The sequence below is a fragment of the Gavia stellata genome, chromosome 9 (assembly GCF_030936135.1).
Source record: "Gavia stellata isolate bGavSte3 chromosome 9, bGavSte3.hap2, whole genome shotgun sequence".
In the NCBI taxonomy this organism is placed as follows: Eukaryota; Metazoa; Chordata; class Aves; order Gaviiformes; family Gaviidae; genus Gavia; species Gavia stellata.
In genome coordinates this window covers 33,167,924-33,187,955 of record NC_082602.1, presented here as the reverse complement: position 1 = coordinate 33,187,955, position 20,032 = coordinate 33,167,924, and the positions used below count along the sequence as shown (strand labels likewise).

General features: G+C 40.6%; 1 protein-coding gene across 1 annotated transcript; it reads right to left on the bottom strand.

The window, feature by feature from the left end:
- Nucleotides 1–1,365: 1,365 nt before the first annotated feature.
- Nucleotides 1,366–17,099, bottom strand: LOC104262443 (inactive pancreatic lipase-related protein 1). The gene is made up of 12 exons (XM_059821057.1): nucleotides 17,051–17,099; nucleotides 16,154–16,308; nucleotides 15,515–15,640; nucleotides 13,169–13,303; nucleotides 11,958–12,066; nucleotides 8,936–9,055; nucleotides 8,594–8,713; nucleotides 7,057–7,175; nucleotides 5,789–5,918; nucleotides 4,544–4,655; nucleotides 2,646–2,813; nucleotides 1,366–1,429 (listed from the first exon to the last, which is right to left on the bottom strand). Exons 1-12 carry the CDS (start codon nucleotides 17,097–17,099, stop codon nucleotides 1,366–1,368), a joined length of 1,407 nt encoding a protein of 468 aa, XP_059677040.1.
- Nucleotides 17,100–20,032: the final 2,933 nt, after the last annotated feature.

The following is a 20,032-nucleotide window of genomic DNA, read 5'->3' as shown; positions in this document are numbered from 1 at the left end:
AAGCAAGCCTGTGCATCTCCAACTAGAACTGAAATTGCTGGGGGATATTGTCTTCAGTTGGGTTAAACCAAGGAAGAGCTTGGTTTTCATATAAGGAATTTATTCCAGCTCTGAGCATGCCCATAGGTCGCCCATCTTCAGTGCTGATGGTTCTTTTTCCACTCTTTACAGCCCTCTCTGCCTCCCACCACCCTGCAAGAGCTGGCAGAATGCACTGAATTAATCTTTTTCTTCTGTATTAGAAAAGCAGTGCTCTAACACAGAACAAATTGGTTTCAACCTCCACCACCGCAAGGGGAATCTGAAGCCTTGCAAAAGGGTTGCTATCCTTCAGGACAAGACATTCTGGGGGAGGAAAGGTCACGCAGAGAGGCAGAAAGAGCAGAATGCCCCAGTCTGGGGAACCTCAAGAGAAACCGCTGAAGGGAGAAGGTCCCGAGGAGCGGTAGATCTCCAGGTCCCAGCAGGTCTGTGAGTTTTTCAGGGAGGATGGGGATCCTCTGGGAGCAGAGAAGCAGCAGCTCGCTTCTCCAGCAGCAGGCTGAGGGAGCCGAGACAGGATTATGTAGGGACAGAAATCAATTTGTGAACTAGCCACACTTCAGCTGAACGTGTTTATCAAAAAGCAGGGAAAGAAGTGACTCCCTCATTGCATTACCTGTTTTGACCACATCATCTGGCAGTTTTGTTCAAGGCTGAGGGTCAGCATATGGGATTTCAGGACACTCTGGTGATTGTTCTGATTATAAGCATTTTAGTGAAACTTCACTAACATTTGAAATTTGCTATGCAGTTTTCTGAAATTACTTCTGTCCGGATCATATGGTACAAGCTTAGCTCAGCGTTAACACACCAAAACATATTACCAGTTCTCCATCATGTTCACTGTTCCATCTCTCACAGTTAATGAAAATTAAACTTCTGTCCTCATTTTGTAACCACTCGCCCTCCTATCTCTGTTTCATCTTTATCTCATGCTAATTCTGGGTTTAGCCTTCAGTTTGATTAAGAACATCAGCTTTCTTAATCCTCTCCTCTCCTACTCACAAGCAGGTCTGCTTTCTCTTGGTGCTGCTCGGGAGCCACTATCCAGATTCTGTTACCTGCCCCCTCTCCTCCTCTTCTCTGAAATTATTTTGAAACAGGCTGAAATCAGGGCAATTTTTCAACGGGCTTTGGCTCTTTCACTCCTAAAATTTCTGTCTATAGAGAGGTATCCACAGACTTAAACCCCCCCGCCCCAAACCAGCAAAAAAACCCCCAACACACATCACCAGTATTATAACTGCAGTGACTGCAGACCCCAGTTTGTCATGCGTGACTAGCTTTTATTGGTAGCAAGGTTTTGGGCATCCGTATGTGCTGTTAGCAAGCAGTAAGGGTTTGCAGAACATCCTCTCTTACCGTCTCGGAACCACAGAAACGGAATCTGAAGAAAAAAAAGAATACAAGCACCTTGAGTTGTCAACATTTGTTGAGATTATATAAGCAGATTTTTTTTTTAATATAAATCAATCTGATTTGTCATTTTACACAACTGAACGCAACATACTTTGAGCTCCTAAGTTTGAAATATTACTGCTGGGGAAAGTATTGATGGACTGTATTCATTCTGGTTCACTGCCTGCCTTCCTTTCATTTTACAGTTTCTTTTTTTCCAGATTTTGTGCTACATCACTGTGTAGATGGTCAAAACTACTTGTGCAAAGGGCATGAGTCAATAGAAGAGTGAGTACCTATCTACAGAAATAGGCTTCATCAGCAATGTGCTTTGGTGAATAGGAACTACAACTGGACTTAGGAACTCTGCTTAAAGGTAATGCTGCTGGGCTGTAATCATTTTGCTTTGCTCGAAACTGTTTCCATCTCCCATGTTGTCTTTTAAGTGATGGCATTTTAACTATGAATTTCTACACGGGTCTAAAACATATCCTGTACTCCTTTTCTAGATAGCTAATCATGGGGTGGATGCTATAACATAACTGATGAAGCAAATGAGGGGGTTAAAAAGTCCAAGAAAATGAGTAAAACTGGATCAGTAAATAATTTTTCTACAATTTGAGCATCCAAGCCATATTCCATGAAGTCCACAGAAGGCAGTTTTAGCCTGTTTCCCTCAACTTTAGATTTAGCCTTTTAAGCGCAGCTTCCAAGTATTAGTCTCACTCATTGGAAGGGTAGGCTTATCGTCACCATTCTGCCTTGTCAATCATGATTCCAGGGACCATCAATATCAATGGAAAACTTCCACTGGTTCCAGCTGACAGTGAATCAGATAGCCTAACGTAAGCTCAGACACAGATAACCAGTTCTTCTGGACAGTGAGTAGGAACTTGGCAAGAATGATGCTGATAATCTAAGCCAGTGCTAATTTTTCTCACCCAAAGGGTTACACAGGAAGTTTGCTCTTCTCAAGCCTGGAAATATTTTGAGTTTTACTTTGAAGTTATTTGAGGCAAAGGGTTGAAGTGGTAGTGAACTGAACTATGGATGAACGATGTCTTGAAAGGAAGGAAATGAAAGATTTTCTTGAGTCTTTGAATGCTTTAAATAGCTTTTCCTGTGAAAATGCTTTCACCCCACATACAATTTTGTCACCTATCTTCCCAAGCAACTTTCAAGATTTTCACAACAGATATACTTACTCTTTTCCATTTTCTCCAGATTGTACTATGATAGTCGCAGCTCCTATTTTAGGAAAAGTTGGATTTAACCAGTTGTTGTTCCAAAGAAATTTAACCTTTGTAACTGTTCCAATGTTAACTTCTGCATCAATGAAGCTTGTGTAAGTGTTGTCTGGTTGGAGGGTTCCCCTGTGAAAAACAACATTTTATGGATGTGAGGCATGCTGGCATTTAATATTAATTGCCAGTCCTGTCAACTGATTGGCAAGTGAGTAGGAAGTTAGCAGAGAGACAATATTTAGCTTATAGTACGCTCACAACATTATTGCCAACTTTCCAACGTAATACATCCCAAATCAGTGTTTTCAGAAGAAGCAAAGGCAGGCAGGCCTGATGTGCTGCAGTCACACCTCACAATGAAGACCCAGTTACAGGACAAACCCTGTGGAGAAGGTAGAGCTTGCTCCCTGTTGCTTATGTAGGCAGGGTTTTTTTACACATAAGTGAGATTTTCATTTAATGTTAATTAATTTATATAATACAGATGTTGGATTTGTTTGGGATGCCCAAAAGGATTATGCACTAGCTGTTCAGCCTGGCTCTCTAGCAGAGATTCCCACACTTGAAGCACCGTGGCCAAGTCAAATGTGCATCTGCTCTTGGGTTACCATAGCTTATGTTCTGGCTACTTGTTTCATATTGCATCAATATGGCAAGCTCTAAATGGCAGCAGTTTGAGACTGGTAATGGCTTCAGCTACATCTCACTGAATACAAGCCAAAGTTTCTTCAATCTTCTTCCTTTCCCCCTCCCACTCCCATGCTCTGAAGGTGAAGGGCTACTTTTTAAAATTTACCCCTGCTGTATGAAGTCAAGAGACATTTGAATGTGTGATGCCATTATCACTGTAGAACTGTTATTGTAGACATGACTTGAGAGATACAGAAGGGGGAAAAAAGCAGAGGACCCAGCACAACCCCCCAGAAAAAACCTCTGTAATTTTAATAAGCTTCAGGAGAAAGACAGGATTTTTATTCCTTCCCCTAGCTTTGCACTTTCTCATTCATCTACCTTTGGTGGAGCAGGTTTACTCTCCTCTATGTTATAAGGCTTACGGTAGTGGAAGTAATGAGAGACAGGACAAAATCCCTTTGCCTTTTTGTTTCTTTGCTGGATCCACAGTGGTGCCTGGTAGGTTAGAGCAAGATTTGCTGGGGAAAAAAAAAGCTCAACACCAGCAATTGAATTGACACAGGCCCTGCAAATAGCAGCTAGGGAGTGTTGGAGGGCATTCAGTACTGGCAGACTGATCTCAGGTGAATGCATGGGTGCCTGCAAATGGGGATCAGCTCATAGCAAACACCTGCTGCCAAGTGTGAAGATGTGAAGTCCTTGGAAAAGTCGAAGTGACATTGTTGTCAATAAACGAAAACCAAAAAATAAACCCCAACACTCACATCAAAATGCCTTCTCCCTATTTTTCAACATTTCAGAGATTTTAGTTGAAACAAACAAGAAAAACACAAATAAACAAAACCACAGGAGGCAAGCAAGCAGCTTCAGTGTAAGTGGGAGAAGTTGTGAACCACAAAAAGTAGTCGTAAATCATGAGGTAGCTTTAGCAGCAACATTTTACAAGCCTGTGAAAGACAAAGAGATCAGAACTCTGCTAGTGTAGGTCCAGCAAGACCTTGGTAGTACAGCAAACAACTGACAAATTCTAACATTTTAAAATCCTGCATCCTAAACTTCTGCCTTCAAATCCAGAGTGAGTGAATTGTCACTGCATTTACATCAGGGACTTGAATCTGGGGGCAGAATGTGATCTGTAAAACAGGACCAATTTAAACAGAAATGTTAATTGAAAATATTAAACATTCTAGAATTGAAGTTTCTTTTCTATTGAATTTTGAACTTACTTGATGATCTGATGCTGCTTTGTGTTCCCACCACTTCCATACAGGGCAATATTTACATATCCTTTAACTTTACTCTTTCCAGAGAGGGTCACGGTTACTTTGTACCTCCAAACTACACAGAAGAAATACAGTAAGTCAGATTGTACCCAGTGAGAAACAGTCTCCAAAATACCAAGTGTTGTTTTTTTGGTCTGTATAGCATATGTGAAAGCAAAAGAAAATTATCACTGCCTTTCACTTTCAGCTCAAGGCTACATCGTAGACTGCCTGGACTGAAAGGGGTTAACACAATGCTGTCTCACACCTGATCTTGGTGCTCCCTGCTCTTCCTTGGGTCATAACCATGCAAAACAAATACAAAACATGAATGAGTCAGATCTGTCATTACGTCCTAAGGAGATCAACCTGAGAAATGGGTAGACATTTATGTTACTTCCTGAGAGGGAAAAAAAACCCCAACAAACTAGTCCACAACATGGTAAACACAATATAGATCTCAGCATTTTGACCATGAAGTTTTTCATAGACAATGAAGTTGGGAAGAAGGACGCGTTAGGAATAAATACTGATACATACCAGAATATAAGCACTGTAAAAGGAGTGTAAAAGAATTCTGAAGCTCAAGGAAAATATTTTTTGTGGGTGGGAACATTCTTTCAGCACACAATTTGCAAAAGCAGCTCTCCTCCCTCTGATTCTTGTTTACAAAGGCAAAGGAAGAACCATCTTGTGAGAGCTGACATTTAGGATAACCCAGGTTGTGAAGAAGTTCATCTGGTCCATCCACTTCTCAAAGCAGGGCCAGCTGTGGTCAGCTTGCTCTTGGCCTTTGTCAAACAGAGTTTTGAACACCTCCAAAGATGCACATTTCCCAGCTTCTCTGGGCCCCTCATCCTGCATTAACCACTGTCATTGTGACAGTAATTTTCATACTATTTAATAAGAAATTCTCTTGCTGCAACTTCTGTGCATTGCCTATCCTCCTTTCTCCTTCCACCTTGTAGTGCAGCCCACTAAACATCTCAGTGACCTCCACTGGACTCTACAGTCTGTCAACATCTTTTTTATACCGGAGGGCCCAAAACTGGGCACTAGTATTGGAGCAAAAGAGGAAAAGGCATGAAAGGCTGAAGAGCCATTGCACTGCTATGAGGTCTGTTCATCTGTTAAAATTAATTGTAAAATAAGAAAATAAAAAGTTTTGGTTACAAGGACTAGGCAGCAATGGAAGCAATCAAAACTCACGAGCAAAATCCTTGGCCTCTCCAGTATTCAGGTAAAGCTTCAGGAAATTATTTTTAATTTTCCCTTTGAATTTATCTGCAAAGTGACCCATATTTGGGCACCCCTCTCGCGGGCATGGGAAACAGTTTTCCTAGTGAAAATGAATATATTTATTAATACAATTATCCATCCAGCCAAGAAAAAAATAAATTAGTCATAGAACTTATTTTTAACATACCCACCTAACTGGCCCTGTATCACAACAACAACAAATTTCAAGTAACCCTTTCTGTGACTCGAGAAAGATCATATAAGCTAGTCAACTTTCTCAAAGGCTCTGCTTTTCAGGAGTCTATGTTTTTTCTCATGCCATTTAGCTCAATCCAGCCACATCAGTGACATTCTTGAGTAGTCTTGAACTGGAGCAGGGAGGAGGAGGTGTCCTTCCCAGCAACTGATGAGAAAGAATGTTGTCTCCTTACTTCAGGTTGGGTCAAGAAAGGTTTTGTCTTGAAAATAAAGCTCATTATTGTCCTGAAATCAGCTTTCTACTACAGTGACAGAAGCAGGTAAGTCACCTTCTCCCAAAGTGATCTGAGAATTGCAATCTCTATCACCTGCCCAGAACTTATAAAGGTCAATCTAAGCACTATGTAAATTGATACCTCTGTTTGTGCTGCCTGGAGGATATGATGAGCCTGTTACCTCCTGGCTACTCTTAGGCTGTAGTTCCCTATCTGCCAGTCTGGGACAGGGAAGGGCTTCCTGACCTAGTTCACAAACCATTGTGCTTTGTCCCTGAGGCCATCTTAAGTGACCAAAGTACTTTGACCATGGACTGACCCCACCAGGCCATCACATATTATTTTACTTCTTGTCATTTTGAAAATGAGATATTTAAGCTATGTTTGAAAGCTCACCTGCTACAGTATGGGATTCCACTCATTGCTGTTTGCTAAATACATTTGGTGATTACAGGGGTAGGCTCTCCTCCTCACCTCTTCCACAGTTTGATGCAGCGGAGCAAGCCTGGGGAAGCCACACCAGCCCCAGTAGTACCTCAGGGCTATCACATCATCACAGAACCAGGGATGTCCCTGTTTTGTTCTTGCCTTTTCCTACTTTGACCCATGTCAGCTGCATGAGCTATACTACTTTAGGATGTCTGACACTCTCTTATACATGCACTCACTGGGTGCAAGCTAGCATAAATAAATTGAATTTCAGGTGTATAGATAAGAGCCACTACTTTTCATATGGTCCATCCTGAGGCTCTGAGGAATACTTACTCTTTCAAAAACATCATATGAAGCACAAGCATAGCCTAGAAATCCATCCGGGTAGATAATGCTGTCAGAGTAATACTTGTAACTCCGCAAATGATTGCAAGCCACAAAGTCCCGAGTTCCTGTGAAAAAGATGCTCCCGGGTTAGTTCTCCCTTTCTGGTACCATTCGAAGAAAGATACTGGCACAGCCCTTGTCACGTCATTAGGATGCATCATTCCTCCTCAAAAGCCTCATCACAATTCTTAGAGTATAACACGTAAGGATTAAAGCTTGCTTTTGCAATGAATTAGTGCTCTAAGGAACGTCACTAACTCTACAGGTATAAAATACAAACTTGAAATGCTTTGTGGACACCGACTGTGCAGCTCAGCTGAGCTCAGCTCCTGCCCTCCCCTCCCAAACACTTATTCAAGTAATCTGACCGAGTTTCACAATAGGAATGAGAACTGCATGAAGCAGGTCTTTTGTAGGCAACAGCTGCATTACCATAACAAAGGAAAACCAAATGAAAAGTATTTAACAGTGAACTTCCTAGGGCAATGCTGATTTGCTCCAGCTGAGGACTTCAAAACAAAATTATTATTATTTGGGGGGTGCTTAAGGAAGGGAGACTCTTAGAATTAAAATAATGAATATATTATTTTCCTTTGTGTTGCCATTATTTTCCTGACTTTAGGTTAAAAAGAAGATCATATACAACACAGTTATTTCTTTGTGCTTTAATTCGCCATTATTGATAACAAGTTTATAAAAAAAAAAAACAACAAAACCCCCACTAATGCCTCCAGCTGCATTGAATAAAACCTGGAGAAAAAGGCTAGTTATCACAAATAAGTTCATGGATTCCCAGAGTTTAAGGTGTTTGCAGTAATGTAAGAAAGAGCTCAGATAATATGCTGAAAAATCTCTACAGCAGAAATCTTGGTTTGGTTTTTTTTATTTAATGTTATGTGCAATTTAACTTTATAAAGACACATAGAAATTTTCTAATACTTAGAGCTTTTATTAGAACCATGTATTCGAGCAGCTATGTGCCAAACTTTTTTTAGCTGATTATAAATAGACACAATGACATTGCTTTAATGCAACCCAGATTGTAATAGGTAATTGAAAAAAAAAATTAATTGCTCTATCTCAGAAGAATTGCAGCTGAATATCCCCTAACAGAAGTATCTGTGAGCATCATTGCCCTACTCCACCCAGTACTGCTGCTGGGCAACTACATAGAAACAAAGTGAAATGTCTTGTTACAGACCCTTCAAAGTTTTTGGCACGGTTTCAGTAACTTTTGTTTCTGCTATTAGATACTTCAGAGGAGGCATATTTTCCAGAGGCAAACCCTTTGTCTTGTTTATTTTTGAATAAGCTCTGGAAAATGTTGTGTTTGAGCATATTAACAGTTTCACTGCACTCTGCAGCTGCCCTTGGTGGTGGACATGGCAAAAGCTAACACAAAACACCTGAATAAAGAGAAGTTAAGTGGTTACATTGTGAGGGTGATCTTCCCCTGAATTTATAATGTGATCAACATACTTACCTTCCCAGATGCCATCGAGATCCACGATCTGTGAAACAGGGTTCTTCCCACACCCTGGCATTTGCTTTCCTCCATTTGGATAAAAGTCAAGATGTCCTATAGCTGTGCTCATGCCAAAACCTGAAACATTTAAAGTGGGGGTAAGCATGTTTTAAATTAATATTTTCTCATACCTATAGCTTCTGGCTTGAAGTTTGTCTGTGCTTGGTATTTTAGGACGTGAGTGATCAGTATGGTGTATTTGTTCTGTGTCTATGCATTGTTCTTGATGAACAATTAGGATAATAAAGTGCCCCAGGGCATCAATATTTTGGTATTAAGACAGTAGAGGTGAATACTTACCTAAGTAGGGGATTGTGGGAGCTGAATCTGTGTGGATAACATCGACAAACTCTGCATCGGATTTATCCAGTCTAACTACAATGGGAGTGCCTTGAAAATAAGGTTGAGCAGGGTCCAGTCCTGAAATAAGACAACTGGTGTTATGTATGGATAAAGAGATATAGATGTATCATTTTACATAATACTATGAAGTATATCGTATGTACAGTTGCTTATAGTTCCTTATACCAAAGTAGAACAGGCATTAATAAAATGACGATGTGTACTCTTACTTACTAGGTGGCTTTTCTCCCAGGCAGGAGAGAAGGTTATTTCTGTGAAGCCTATTGAATTTTACTGATTCACATCAATAATGAATCCTAACACTAAGATAAAACTTTTTTTTTTTTAATTGAACTTCCCTTTAATAATGTTGCTCAAATTGAGGTTGCTGTGTCTGCATCCCGTACAACTGATCTGCATGGTTTGAGCATACTCAAACAGAAACTGATGCTGATAGCTTGGAAGCGTTGAAACCAACCTGCCTACTTCTGGCTCCAGACAGCTTTTGGAAAGGCATCTAATTTTGAAGTGACGATCTTTGCTTTTGATCCTAGCAGAAAACAGAATTCATTTGTTTCCCAAATTGTTGCAGCAATTTCAGGAGCTTGTAAAGTCTTGCAAATAGCACAATTCTTGCTATCTTACACTTGCATCTTTTGTTGTCCCTGGGCAGCAGATTTGGTTTTGCTTTTCGACTGAATTTTGTAGCCTATTAGTCCAAGGTTCACCAAGCCTGAAATCCCTTAGGAAAAGTAACAATTGACAAGGGCTGGTTAATAATAGCTAAAATTGTCTTTTGTGTATGAAAGACCACTCTGCTTAATGCACGCTGCCCTTGGCGTGGCCAGCGTGATGAATAAGGAGCTTTTAATGTGCTCAGCACTTCCAGAGTTTAAAAATTGCTAAAGAATGCACACTGCAGGGTGAGTTACCTGTATTTTGAGAAAGGAGTGGTTTGATCACAAGTTCAGCTGATAATACCTCTTTTCAGTTTTGTTTTCTGGGAGAGTACTGGGTGTTTTAAAATACTTGAAATGGCATTTCTACTTTCTGAGGTCTCTGGAATATCTTTTTTTTTAGAAATGAGTGCGTATTGCAATAAATATGCCTATCTGATCGCCATTTGCTTTTTTAATGAGTCAGTTAAACAGTTTAAGGAAGATGAGGGCCATCCCCCGAAGAACAGTGCAGGCATATGGCGAATGGTTGTGCGGTGGCTATGTTGCACTGATGCTCCCGCTGGGGGCAGAGGGCTGAGACAGCCTGTGCTTCCACGGACCTTCGCTTTGCCGCTCGACCATACGCATATTCATCATTTAAGTCTTGCAGTGTTGCAAAATGGTTCCAAGAATCATTTGCTCTCAGCTAGTGTGGGTAGAGAGCAGATTACGAGCCAAAGAATGCTGAAAAATGAAGATTTGCTGTTGGATCAAAAGGAAGATGAAAACGCTTCTGGCCAGTAGTCACAGAGGCTTGATCCGTTATATCCTGCGAGACACAGACACTATTTGTGGGACCGCTGGAGGATGTCCAGAGTCTGCGTGTTCAGGGAGACGTGTGGACAGCTATAAAACAAACCAGAACCCAAAATGCCTGCTCTGAAAAAAATGAACAGGAAAACCCGCCTCAGCAGTAGTGAGAGGCTTCCTTGCTTTCTCAGAGCATAGAGTGTTTAACTCGCAAGAGGGAAAGACTACAGAGCAATAAAGTGCTGGGGAGTTGAAAACTGAATCAGTATAGCTGACTGAAAATTAAGAGACTAACATCATGTTCCTCAAAAATGTCTAAACTCAGAAACGTGGGAGTGCTTAAAAGGGACAGGCTATTACTTAGGAATATAGTGAAAATACGGGGGGGCTTTCTGATCAGTCAGCTCCGATGTTATCGGGAAAGTAAGAGTGAGCTCGTGTAGCTCAAACTCATACAGGTTGTTTAAACATAATGCCTGTGATTTCCATCAGAAGGAAAAAGTGGATTCGTTTTGAAATCTGTTTCTTTCAGTATGAGTGCACTTTCTTAGTAAGTCTACCTGAATCTGGACAGACAATATAATCCTATGTGACTCAATTTTTGCTGCCAAGGAAATACAGAGATTTAGTGTATCAATAGTTAAGTGAAGAAACAAAACTTTAGAAAGTTTGCTGGAAATAAAAAAGGTAATTTAATTATTGTTGATGTACTCTACTGGGTGAGAAGTTTATGTAGACATAGCAAAGCAAGGTGATAATGGGTGATATATCAGCAAGATTAGCCTACTGCTTCTGAAACGTCAAGTTCAATCCATTCTTTTCTGGAAAACAATAGTTGTTAGCGAAACTACAGTACAAAATAACTAACTGCTCACTGTTGTGCTGCTTCTAGCGTGCTTTGGAGGAACCTGCAAGCAGTGGGTGATGTTGTGTGTGGGATGTGCTGCTGTATAATGGGCCAGATTAATGAAAGATGAAAATGGCAGGAGGAAAGCTGCTAGGACAAGGAAGGTAGGGATTACTCTCCTGGTCTGTTTTATTATATTAGTGTTGGACAAATTGTTATGAAAAACAGTCATGGCAGCTAAAGCTGGTTCTGGTTGTACATTAATTATTGTGAGTCCGCTCCAAACTAGTGCTGGTCTGTGACACTGCTAGGTTGAAACACCAGAACGCAAGCTCTGTAGAGGTTGCCGCAACCATTAATGCATATCAGCAAGTCAACTGATGTATTGCAGGGGCACTTCTGGCTCTGTTAGCTGTGTGGAGCTTTTTCTTTGTTGTGTGAACACATGCAAGCAAAATAATCATCATGCTGACTGTTTTCCCACACTTACCAGGGCACTACTCCTCCATGTACTGTGAGAAGAGGCTAAGTTCTATAATGTCCAAATTGCCCTTGACTAAACTACAGCCCACAATCAAACACAATCGTAAGAGAAAATGAACAGCAACATTTTGTTAAGCAATGGTGACTTTAGTATGAGCTGTGACTTAAGTCACTGACTTACCAGTTATTCTTCCGATCCCCGGCTGCCTCTTGCCAGCCTCGCCTGCCACATGTGCTCCAAGGCTGTGGCCAATTATGTGAACGTCGGCTGGAGAGTAGCTGTGTTCTTCCTGAGAAAATAGCAAGATAAAAAATGACTACATCTGTTTTCATCAGCAACAGGGAAGAGTAAAAAGGGGCTGAAAAACTACTTTTAATTTGACTACAGACTCAGGAATTCCTATAGGATTTCAGCATCTGTTTGCCAGTTTAGGTACTTATGTCCAATACATAGACTTTCTTCTTTTTCAAAACTCCTTATTCAGGTGCTGCCCTCATTTGGAGGCTGTTAAAAATCTAGACAGCTCTGACAACAGAGTCCTGAGAAGCTCTGTATCCATTTTACATCCTAGACCCATTAAGATTCACAGGATGCTTATCTGGCTTGCAAGATCCATCCAGGCATGAACTCTTAGTTACACCTGGCAGGTCGGGCACCACGTGCAGCTGGAGGAGGACATGAGAGGAGAGGTGCCTTCGGGCTTTTTGGGCAGTAATTCAGTGGCTGCAATGCAGATGTAGAGAGTGAGACATGGGTCAGAGCACTCCTAGACCCAGTGTACTATCTATTTAAGTAATTTATAGTTCTTTTATGGGAAATGTGTGTTGAAAGCACTTAGATCAAAAGAAGGCTTCAAACCAAGCATCACTTCCCATGTGAAGTTGGCTAAGAAAGGGGGCACAGGGCACCTTCTGTAGATTTAGGCACTGTGTGCAAGGGCTTTCCCCTGAGGCAGCTGGGGAGGTTCTATTTGTCCCCTGGTGTTGTTGCTCACCGGAGAGCAGTTGTCCTCCAGTTGCTGTTTTCTGGCATTCTTAAGAGCCCTTTGGTAGGTTTTGTCTCTGTGAAAAGGCAGTTTGCTGTCTGTTATCTCTACATATTTAAAACTACGCAACACTTTACATCTGTTAACATCTATGGAATAACTGTTTGGCTGTACTATGGGGATGTCTTGTAGCACTTCATATCCCTAAGTTGGCAAACCCTGCTGTTATGACATAGTTCTCCAATTTTAAAATAAAAAGAGTCTGTTTTCAGCACAACTTCTACAATGATCACTGAGTAGAAGAAAATGTTTTCTACTGGTTACATTCACATTCAAGAACATTCCTGAATTGTATTCCTTTCAAATCAGCATTATAAATATAGCTTTATAATGAAAAAATTCTTACCTTAAGAGTCTTTACAAAATAAGCAATTTCAGCGCCCACAACACGGACATTGTTCGATGCCTGGGTGTACTGACATCTTGCGCCTTTTTTCCAGTTTACACAGATGCAGTTCACATCTTCCACAGTAAGCATCCTCTGTTTTGTAAAACAGAAGAAAGAACCAAAGAGCCCCACAGTAAATACAATTTGGAATTGATTCATGTTGCTTATTATAGCTCAACTCATCAACATTGCATGAATTTGTGTGAGAACATTTTAAGAACCAAAACCTTAGCATATATATGTGGTCATGCCTGCTCACAGACGTATGTGTGCTCACACAATGCTGAAATAGGGACGTGATACTGAAAGAAGGTGGTATGCTGTAATAATGGCCACAGCATCATTTCAAACACCCATAGCAGTATTTTTTGCAGAAGAGAAAACAATATAAATACTGATGTTTTTAATTTCAATCAGACTTTGTGTGTGACACTAAAGAAGAGCTCTACTCATGTACTGATTCACCTAAGTGATTTTAAAGTACTACTTTAATTCAAATTCTATTAAACTTACATTTTTGATGATAAAAATCAAGAGTGTTTTTCTGATACAGATTTGTAAGAAAGAGTGTCTGTGTTTTTATACGAGGGTGTGCAAATTGCTGGTGTCACTGAATAGTCATTTCAGAGTTATGGCTTTATTTGGGAATATGTATATACAGGGACATACTTTATTGTCTGCCACAGAACCTGAAGCTTTGCTTTTCTCCTCTGAGCTGGATTGTTTGGCTAAATGTATTTTTCTTTAGCAGCTTTGGTATATTTATTCTTCTTTGCTTTATGTTCAGATATTATAAAGCATCCAAAACAAGTTAAAACTGGCAAAGGACAAAAAAGGCAATAGAAGTGTCTGTGGCTACGTTAGAGGTGGTAAAAATAAATGTGCAGAAAGGATTATTACTTAATGGGAAGGAAAGTAAATAACAGATACACGTAGGAGGGCTGATGTGTTCACAGTTCCATTTGCTCCACTTTTTTACTGAAAAGATTCACTGAGACCAATTTTTTTTTAAATAAATTGGAGCATTATGATTAAAACATAGGCCACCATAATAGAGAGAGAATTTAAAGATTTATCTCATGCTTCTACATCCTTGTGAAAATTCATCAAAAGGATTTAAGGGACTAGCTGAAGAAAATGTAATCTATCCTGTTGATTGTGAGGTTCTAGAAAAAAATCTCTATTTTCAGGGTGGAAAATGGGAGACTGAGAATTATAAAAACATCAATCTGCTTCTGATACTTTGAACAAATTATTAACTAACAAATCCAACAATCATTCCTCAATGTTCATAAAGTGATAATAAACATAGATTTTTTTTTTCAATGAGAAACTGTCAAATAAACTTAATTTATTTTCTTATGACCTAATATCAAAGAGAAGCAGGGAATCGGAATGCAATAAACATGAAATACCTTGATTTTAGTGGACTTCCACGTTGTTTATCATAGTGCTCTCAAAAGTAAAATAGGAATATAGAATTTAAACAAAATTGTAGTTGTGTGAATAGCTAGTTGAAAAACCTTATCCTAGAAGTGTCATATGCCATCAACTGCTATTTCGCTCTGTGCTATATGACTAGTAGCTTTCATTAGCTACAGCTGCAATAGAAAGCATGTTTATAGGATTTGAGAAGACCACAAGCTGGAATTGCAACTTTGTATGGGGACAGGATTAAGAAATAACTTGGGCAATTAGCACAAAAATCAATAAAGCAGAGTGCTTTACTTCATTCAATGTTCATAGCAAGTCCTAGATTGAAAGCTTTATTCGAAATGATCCCCTTGAGGTCCCTTCTGGATGTACATTTCTACAGCTTTATTGCTTCTGTTAATGCTCAGCCCATGTCCTCAGCCTCCAATGCCCACATGGCAGCTCATACCTTTGTGATGGACTTTCCACATCTAGAAACCTGCCTCTTGCCTGGGGAAATATGATGTAATAGTTATGAGTCTGCAGTTATTTCTGGAATCGCCCTAGTTACTAAGCAGTATATTGCTCCAGGGTTTGTGTTGGTTTTACCAAGAAAAAGGACGCTTATTGAGCCAAATCCTGTTGTCGCTCACTTCACTAAAGAGGAGAATTGAATGCACTTTAACTCATGCTTTTTCTCAAGGTGCAGAGCTACATATACAATTGTTAAGTTGCTAACAATTTGAAAATGTGGCCTCTTTTCCCCTTCTTATCACTCCAAGTACCATGAGACAAATTGGTTAGAAATAGAGAAAAAGGACAATTTATAGGAAAGTGTTTATAAATGCAAACTAAGGAACTTCAGAGGCAGGATTTCCCTGTAGTACCTACCTTGCACATGTCTGACAGCCAGTTTTCTTCTCCATCATCTATAAATCCGTGCACAATAAATCTGGTTTTCCTACTTGCGTTAAAATTTGAGTACTCAATTGTTGAGACATCAACTGCAGAGATCTCCTGTTGTAGAAGTTAAATTAATAAACATTTAAATCTGCTTTCTGTAAATAATTTATCGAAATTGCAAGGACCTAACTATGCTTATCTGTATGGGCGTTTGAAAGTTATGCAATGTTAAACTCATCTGCAAAAGTTCACATGACTATGCCTTAAGGTCCATATCTCCATTCAAAGCAAGCTTTAACACGTATCTTGGAGCAGCCAAGACTTTACTTTTAATGTGTTTTCATCTTTATCTGTGGAAGAAAATTACCCAGTGATTTTAAACATGCACAGTTTCCCAGTACTTCTCAATGGCCATTGAGAAAACATGGGGGAGTGCTGCTTTGTGAGGGCTGGAGGAGGATGAGACTTCTGCCCCAGAGACCCTGCCAAGGAGCTGGAAGAGGTTGTTTCTTGAATAAAGTGGAGATTTGGCCATTTCTAACACTTTTTAGGAACACAGCTGGAGTCTGTGTTTATTTACTCTTTTTGCATGTGATTTACTAATGTTTAAACCGCAGTAGTTCTTACTTGAAAGTTGGTAGGATTTTCTCTTGTATACAGGAGGAAGTGAATGTCTATCCTTTCTGGATCCCAGGGTAACTTATGGACTGGTCTTTCTGTAGTCCCAGACCATGGCATATCATCTGAGAAACATCCAAGCCTTTCATAGCAAACTTCTTTGCCTGTAGCACACAGATTGGATCAATAACATGTGAATGAGCAAAGAAGTGGAGCAGGCTAGTCATAACTCATAGCATCTCTTCTCTGGAGGTCTCTTGAAAATCCTGCGGTTTACAGAAAGCAAAGACCAGTAGTTGCCCTCTTCCAGATCTTCAAAGGCTACAGTTCATCCCAAGGAAAGAAGCCACCCTATTGCTCATCAACAAAGTATTCGGTTCCTGCGGGTATCTTTCCCCAGCTGTGTTTTGCCTAAGGCAAAGACAGCTGATGAGTTTCTCCTAATACCAAGCCAAGATATGGCAGATAATCAGCAATAACTTGAGACTGTGCTGAACAGCTGACTGCGCTATACACGAGAAGTCTTATACTATACAAGCCAGTGGCTTCTGCTGTGAATATAAAGCTATACCTTCATTAGACTGCCTCTGCCTCCCCGCCCTGGCTTTTTTTCCGTTTCCATCACTAAAGAAGAGTACAACAAATAATTTCCTAGGTTTGGTAGAGCAATAGATTTGCTCTGAGATAGCAAACACCAGCATTTCGTGCACACTTCTAGGGTGGGATTTCCAGAGTGGAGAAGAGGAAAGACAACACACACACACACTCTCATCTCACGATTGTTGTATAGTAAAGTGAACCACATAACCTCAATCAGTAAGTTTTAAGGCACCATAATGTAGAATAATATCTCACAAAATATAGCAGCATAGAAAGGCTATATAAATACTAACCCCATATGCTTACCTTCTGCTGCGCTGAGCAGAAATAGTGCAAGTATCCAAATTCCAGGCATCTAGAACAGTAGAAAAAGAAGCAGCTAGGATTTGCTAACCTGCTTGAGTCACAAGCATGCTCAGCTTTCTGGTGCTGAATTTTCTCAAGGTGAAAAGGGTGCTGTGTCTGTCTTCTCTGCAACTTGTACTTAGGACCACCGCATATGAGAGACATGTATGAGTCAGCTTTATGTTTGCTTGCTCCACTAGACATTGTGGTCCTCCTAAATCTACTAAAGTGTAGCTTAAATCCAGAGTGATTTTTGTCCTGTTCAGTCTATGCTTCTAATTGGATGTACAGTAGCTACGTTAGAACTAGCGTAAGGACGCCTGTGTGAGCTGCCATTCCCCTTTATACTGCTGTGTCTTGGGAAGCCACATACCTGATGAGGTAGAAGAAAAACCCCAAAACCTGAACTACTTACAGTGCAGCCTTGAAGCTCCATGCACTAATGTGCAAACTTTGCATGTACTTTTATAGTCTGCTTTATCCTTGGAAATGTTGCCAGAAAGATAGGAAAATTCATTTCAGATTACAGTTTATAGCTAAGCTGGAAAACAACTTTAATGGTTGGTTTCTCTGAAAACTAAAATCCATGGACATAAATTTCTTGAACTGGTGTGCTAGAGGCCAGAATAGAATTGGTAGGGTCATTGCCAGGCAGCAACACATCAAGAGTGGGACATTAGAAAGAATTATGTGGGTATATGTGGCAGTGTATTTAGGGGCTTGTCTTGGCTGGGAAGGCTTCTGTTTTCAGTGTTGTGTAGCTGGGATGTAGGGGGAGTTTGTAGGGAACCACATCATCTTTAAGTCCCCTCCCTTGCCCTGCATCAAGTGACTTTGGATGTGGAATGCTCCTGTGCTTATGGGCCTTTGTGCCCATTTCCTGACACCAGCCCAATTTGGCAAAGCCTTATCTCTTTAGGAAAACTTCTTAGTGGGCCTGGTAGGTCTTTTCATAGTGAAAGAGTCTGACCTTCTCCTGGTTTTCCTTTCATTTCCTTGTTGAAATAAGTAGATGCAGAAGGACAGTTGTCTACCCCTTTGGATCCTTTCTATACTACCCGTGTAACCCAAGTTTTGAGAAAGCACTTCTCCTCTGAGTGATGAACTGAGAGCAAATGTGCTGGAAATATATATCGGTAACATACAAAATTCCCCCAGAAATAGCGACATGGCCACTTTGCATAGCGATGTTACAGAGCTCAGCAGGTAGTTCTACTAGAGACATCAACTAAAAGGTGAAAATCAGCCTGTGCAAATGAACAGGACTAGGTCTGGGAACCTCTTGGTCCTGTTCGTCTCTAGGAGAAGGCTGTAAGTGAACTCAAGAATAAATGAGAACTCGGTGAACTCTTCACCTAGAAAGCTTTGTCAGCTTGGCTATGCTTTTTGGCTGTGGCTACCTATCTTTGCCGAGCTGACATTCCCTAACCTCCACCTCTGGGAATGACCAAATGGATACCAGCTGTGTGCATAGGTATCACTCTGCTATCATCCATGCTAGTGCAGTTTATTTCTTTAAATAGTAGGGAAGGTTTTAATTTTTTCTAAAATACCACCTTTGATACTAATTTAGAGCTCAGTGCTCCTGTCCTTAATTGAAGTAGCATTTTAGTTTGTAAATATGTTCATATTGGTGATATGGGAGAACCAGTACATGCCCTAGTACACTGGTAAGTTTTAACACTTGTTCAAAATCAGGGGGGAAAAGTCTTTCCCACTTAACTTAAGAGCTGGTGGAAAAGATTTGAGTTAGGATTTTATCGTAGTTAGTCTGCTGCTCTTGTTCAACACAGTAATAACACAGGGAAAACTGAGTAACTAGACAGACAGATTTCAGATGCTTGCTTCTCCTTTGGGAAGAAGGGGTAGGGGCTGGGATGCATGTCCTTCAGTATGATGCAGGATGCTTGCTATGCCTGGAGGAGCCGTTCTGGTCCTTGTGGCCTTGCAGTCAGGGGCTCTTGAAGACAGACAGCTTTCGAGAAAGAAAGCAACAAATAAGGGCCTCACTATGTTTCTGCAGTCCTGAAGAAGCTCTAGTCTGGAATAGGAACCAGGCAGAGGAGAAGATTTCCTACGCTGCAGGACAATGAGGATCTCTCCTGGGACACAGTGCAGTGCTTCCCGGTGTTATTCACGTTTCCTTTGTCACCTGTCAAGTCCCTGAGGGACTTGCAGTACTCGGGACTGCAGATCTCTCTTGGCTGAACCTCAGACTTGTGTTTAATTATGCTTCTAATTTCATACAGGCTTGGTTAGTGTTTAGTCAGGGATACAACACTGTCTCTTGTTCTTTTTTAAAAAAATATTTCATTCAGATATTTGTACTCATAAATATGTTCTTAGTATTGTATTTCTTGGAAGTTTATCTGCCCAAGTACTTGTACATCATTTATCAAACATGGGGAAATGGGAGTGAATAAATGATTAACTCTTTCTTCCTCTTCATTAACTTAGAGTTTGGTTTTTAGAAAAACATCCACTGCCTTGGTGTCTTAAAGCTTCAGGTGGCTCACTCATGCCATGCTTTGCAGAGCAGTAGTGTTCGTTTTAATGTGAAATAGTCAATCCCAGGTTTTGCAAAGCCTGGAGTTATTCAAAGTCAGAGTTTCTCTCCAGGCTTGACAGTGGCCACAGCAAAGGTACGTGTTTGAAATTAGACAGTAGCCAGGTACTGTGATTTAGCCATTTAGTTTCTTCTGAAGTGGGGAACACTCGAGGTTTGGCTTTGCCTGTTGCTTCCCTGAAGGTGCAGTGTCCAAAGGGCTGTTCTGACCTGCTGAAGAAATATCCTGGTCTTGTTCTGTTCCTGCCTCATCCCACAGCATCTTTTCGGAGCAATGCTGTTCTGTGGGGTTGGAAAGTTTTGAGCAATAGTGGAGGCTGCAGAAAGGAGGTATTTGGGACGATTCCCAGCCCAGGGGTGTGCTGAGGTAATGTGCT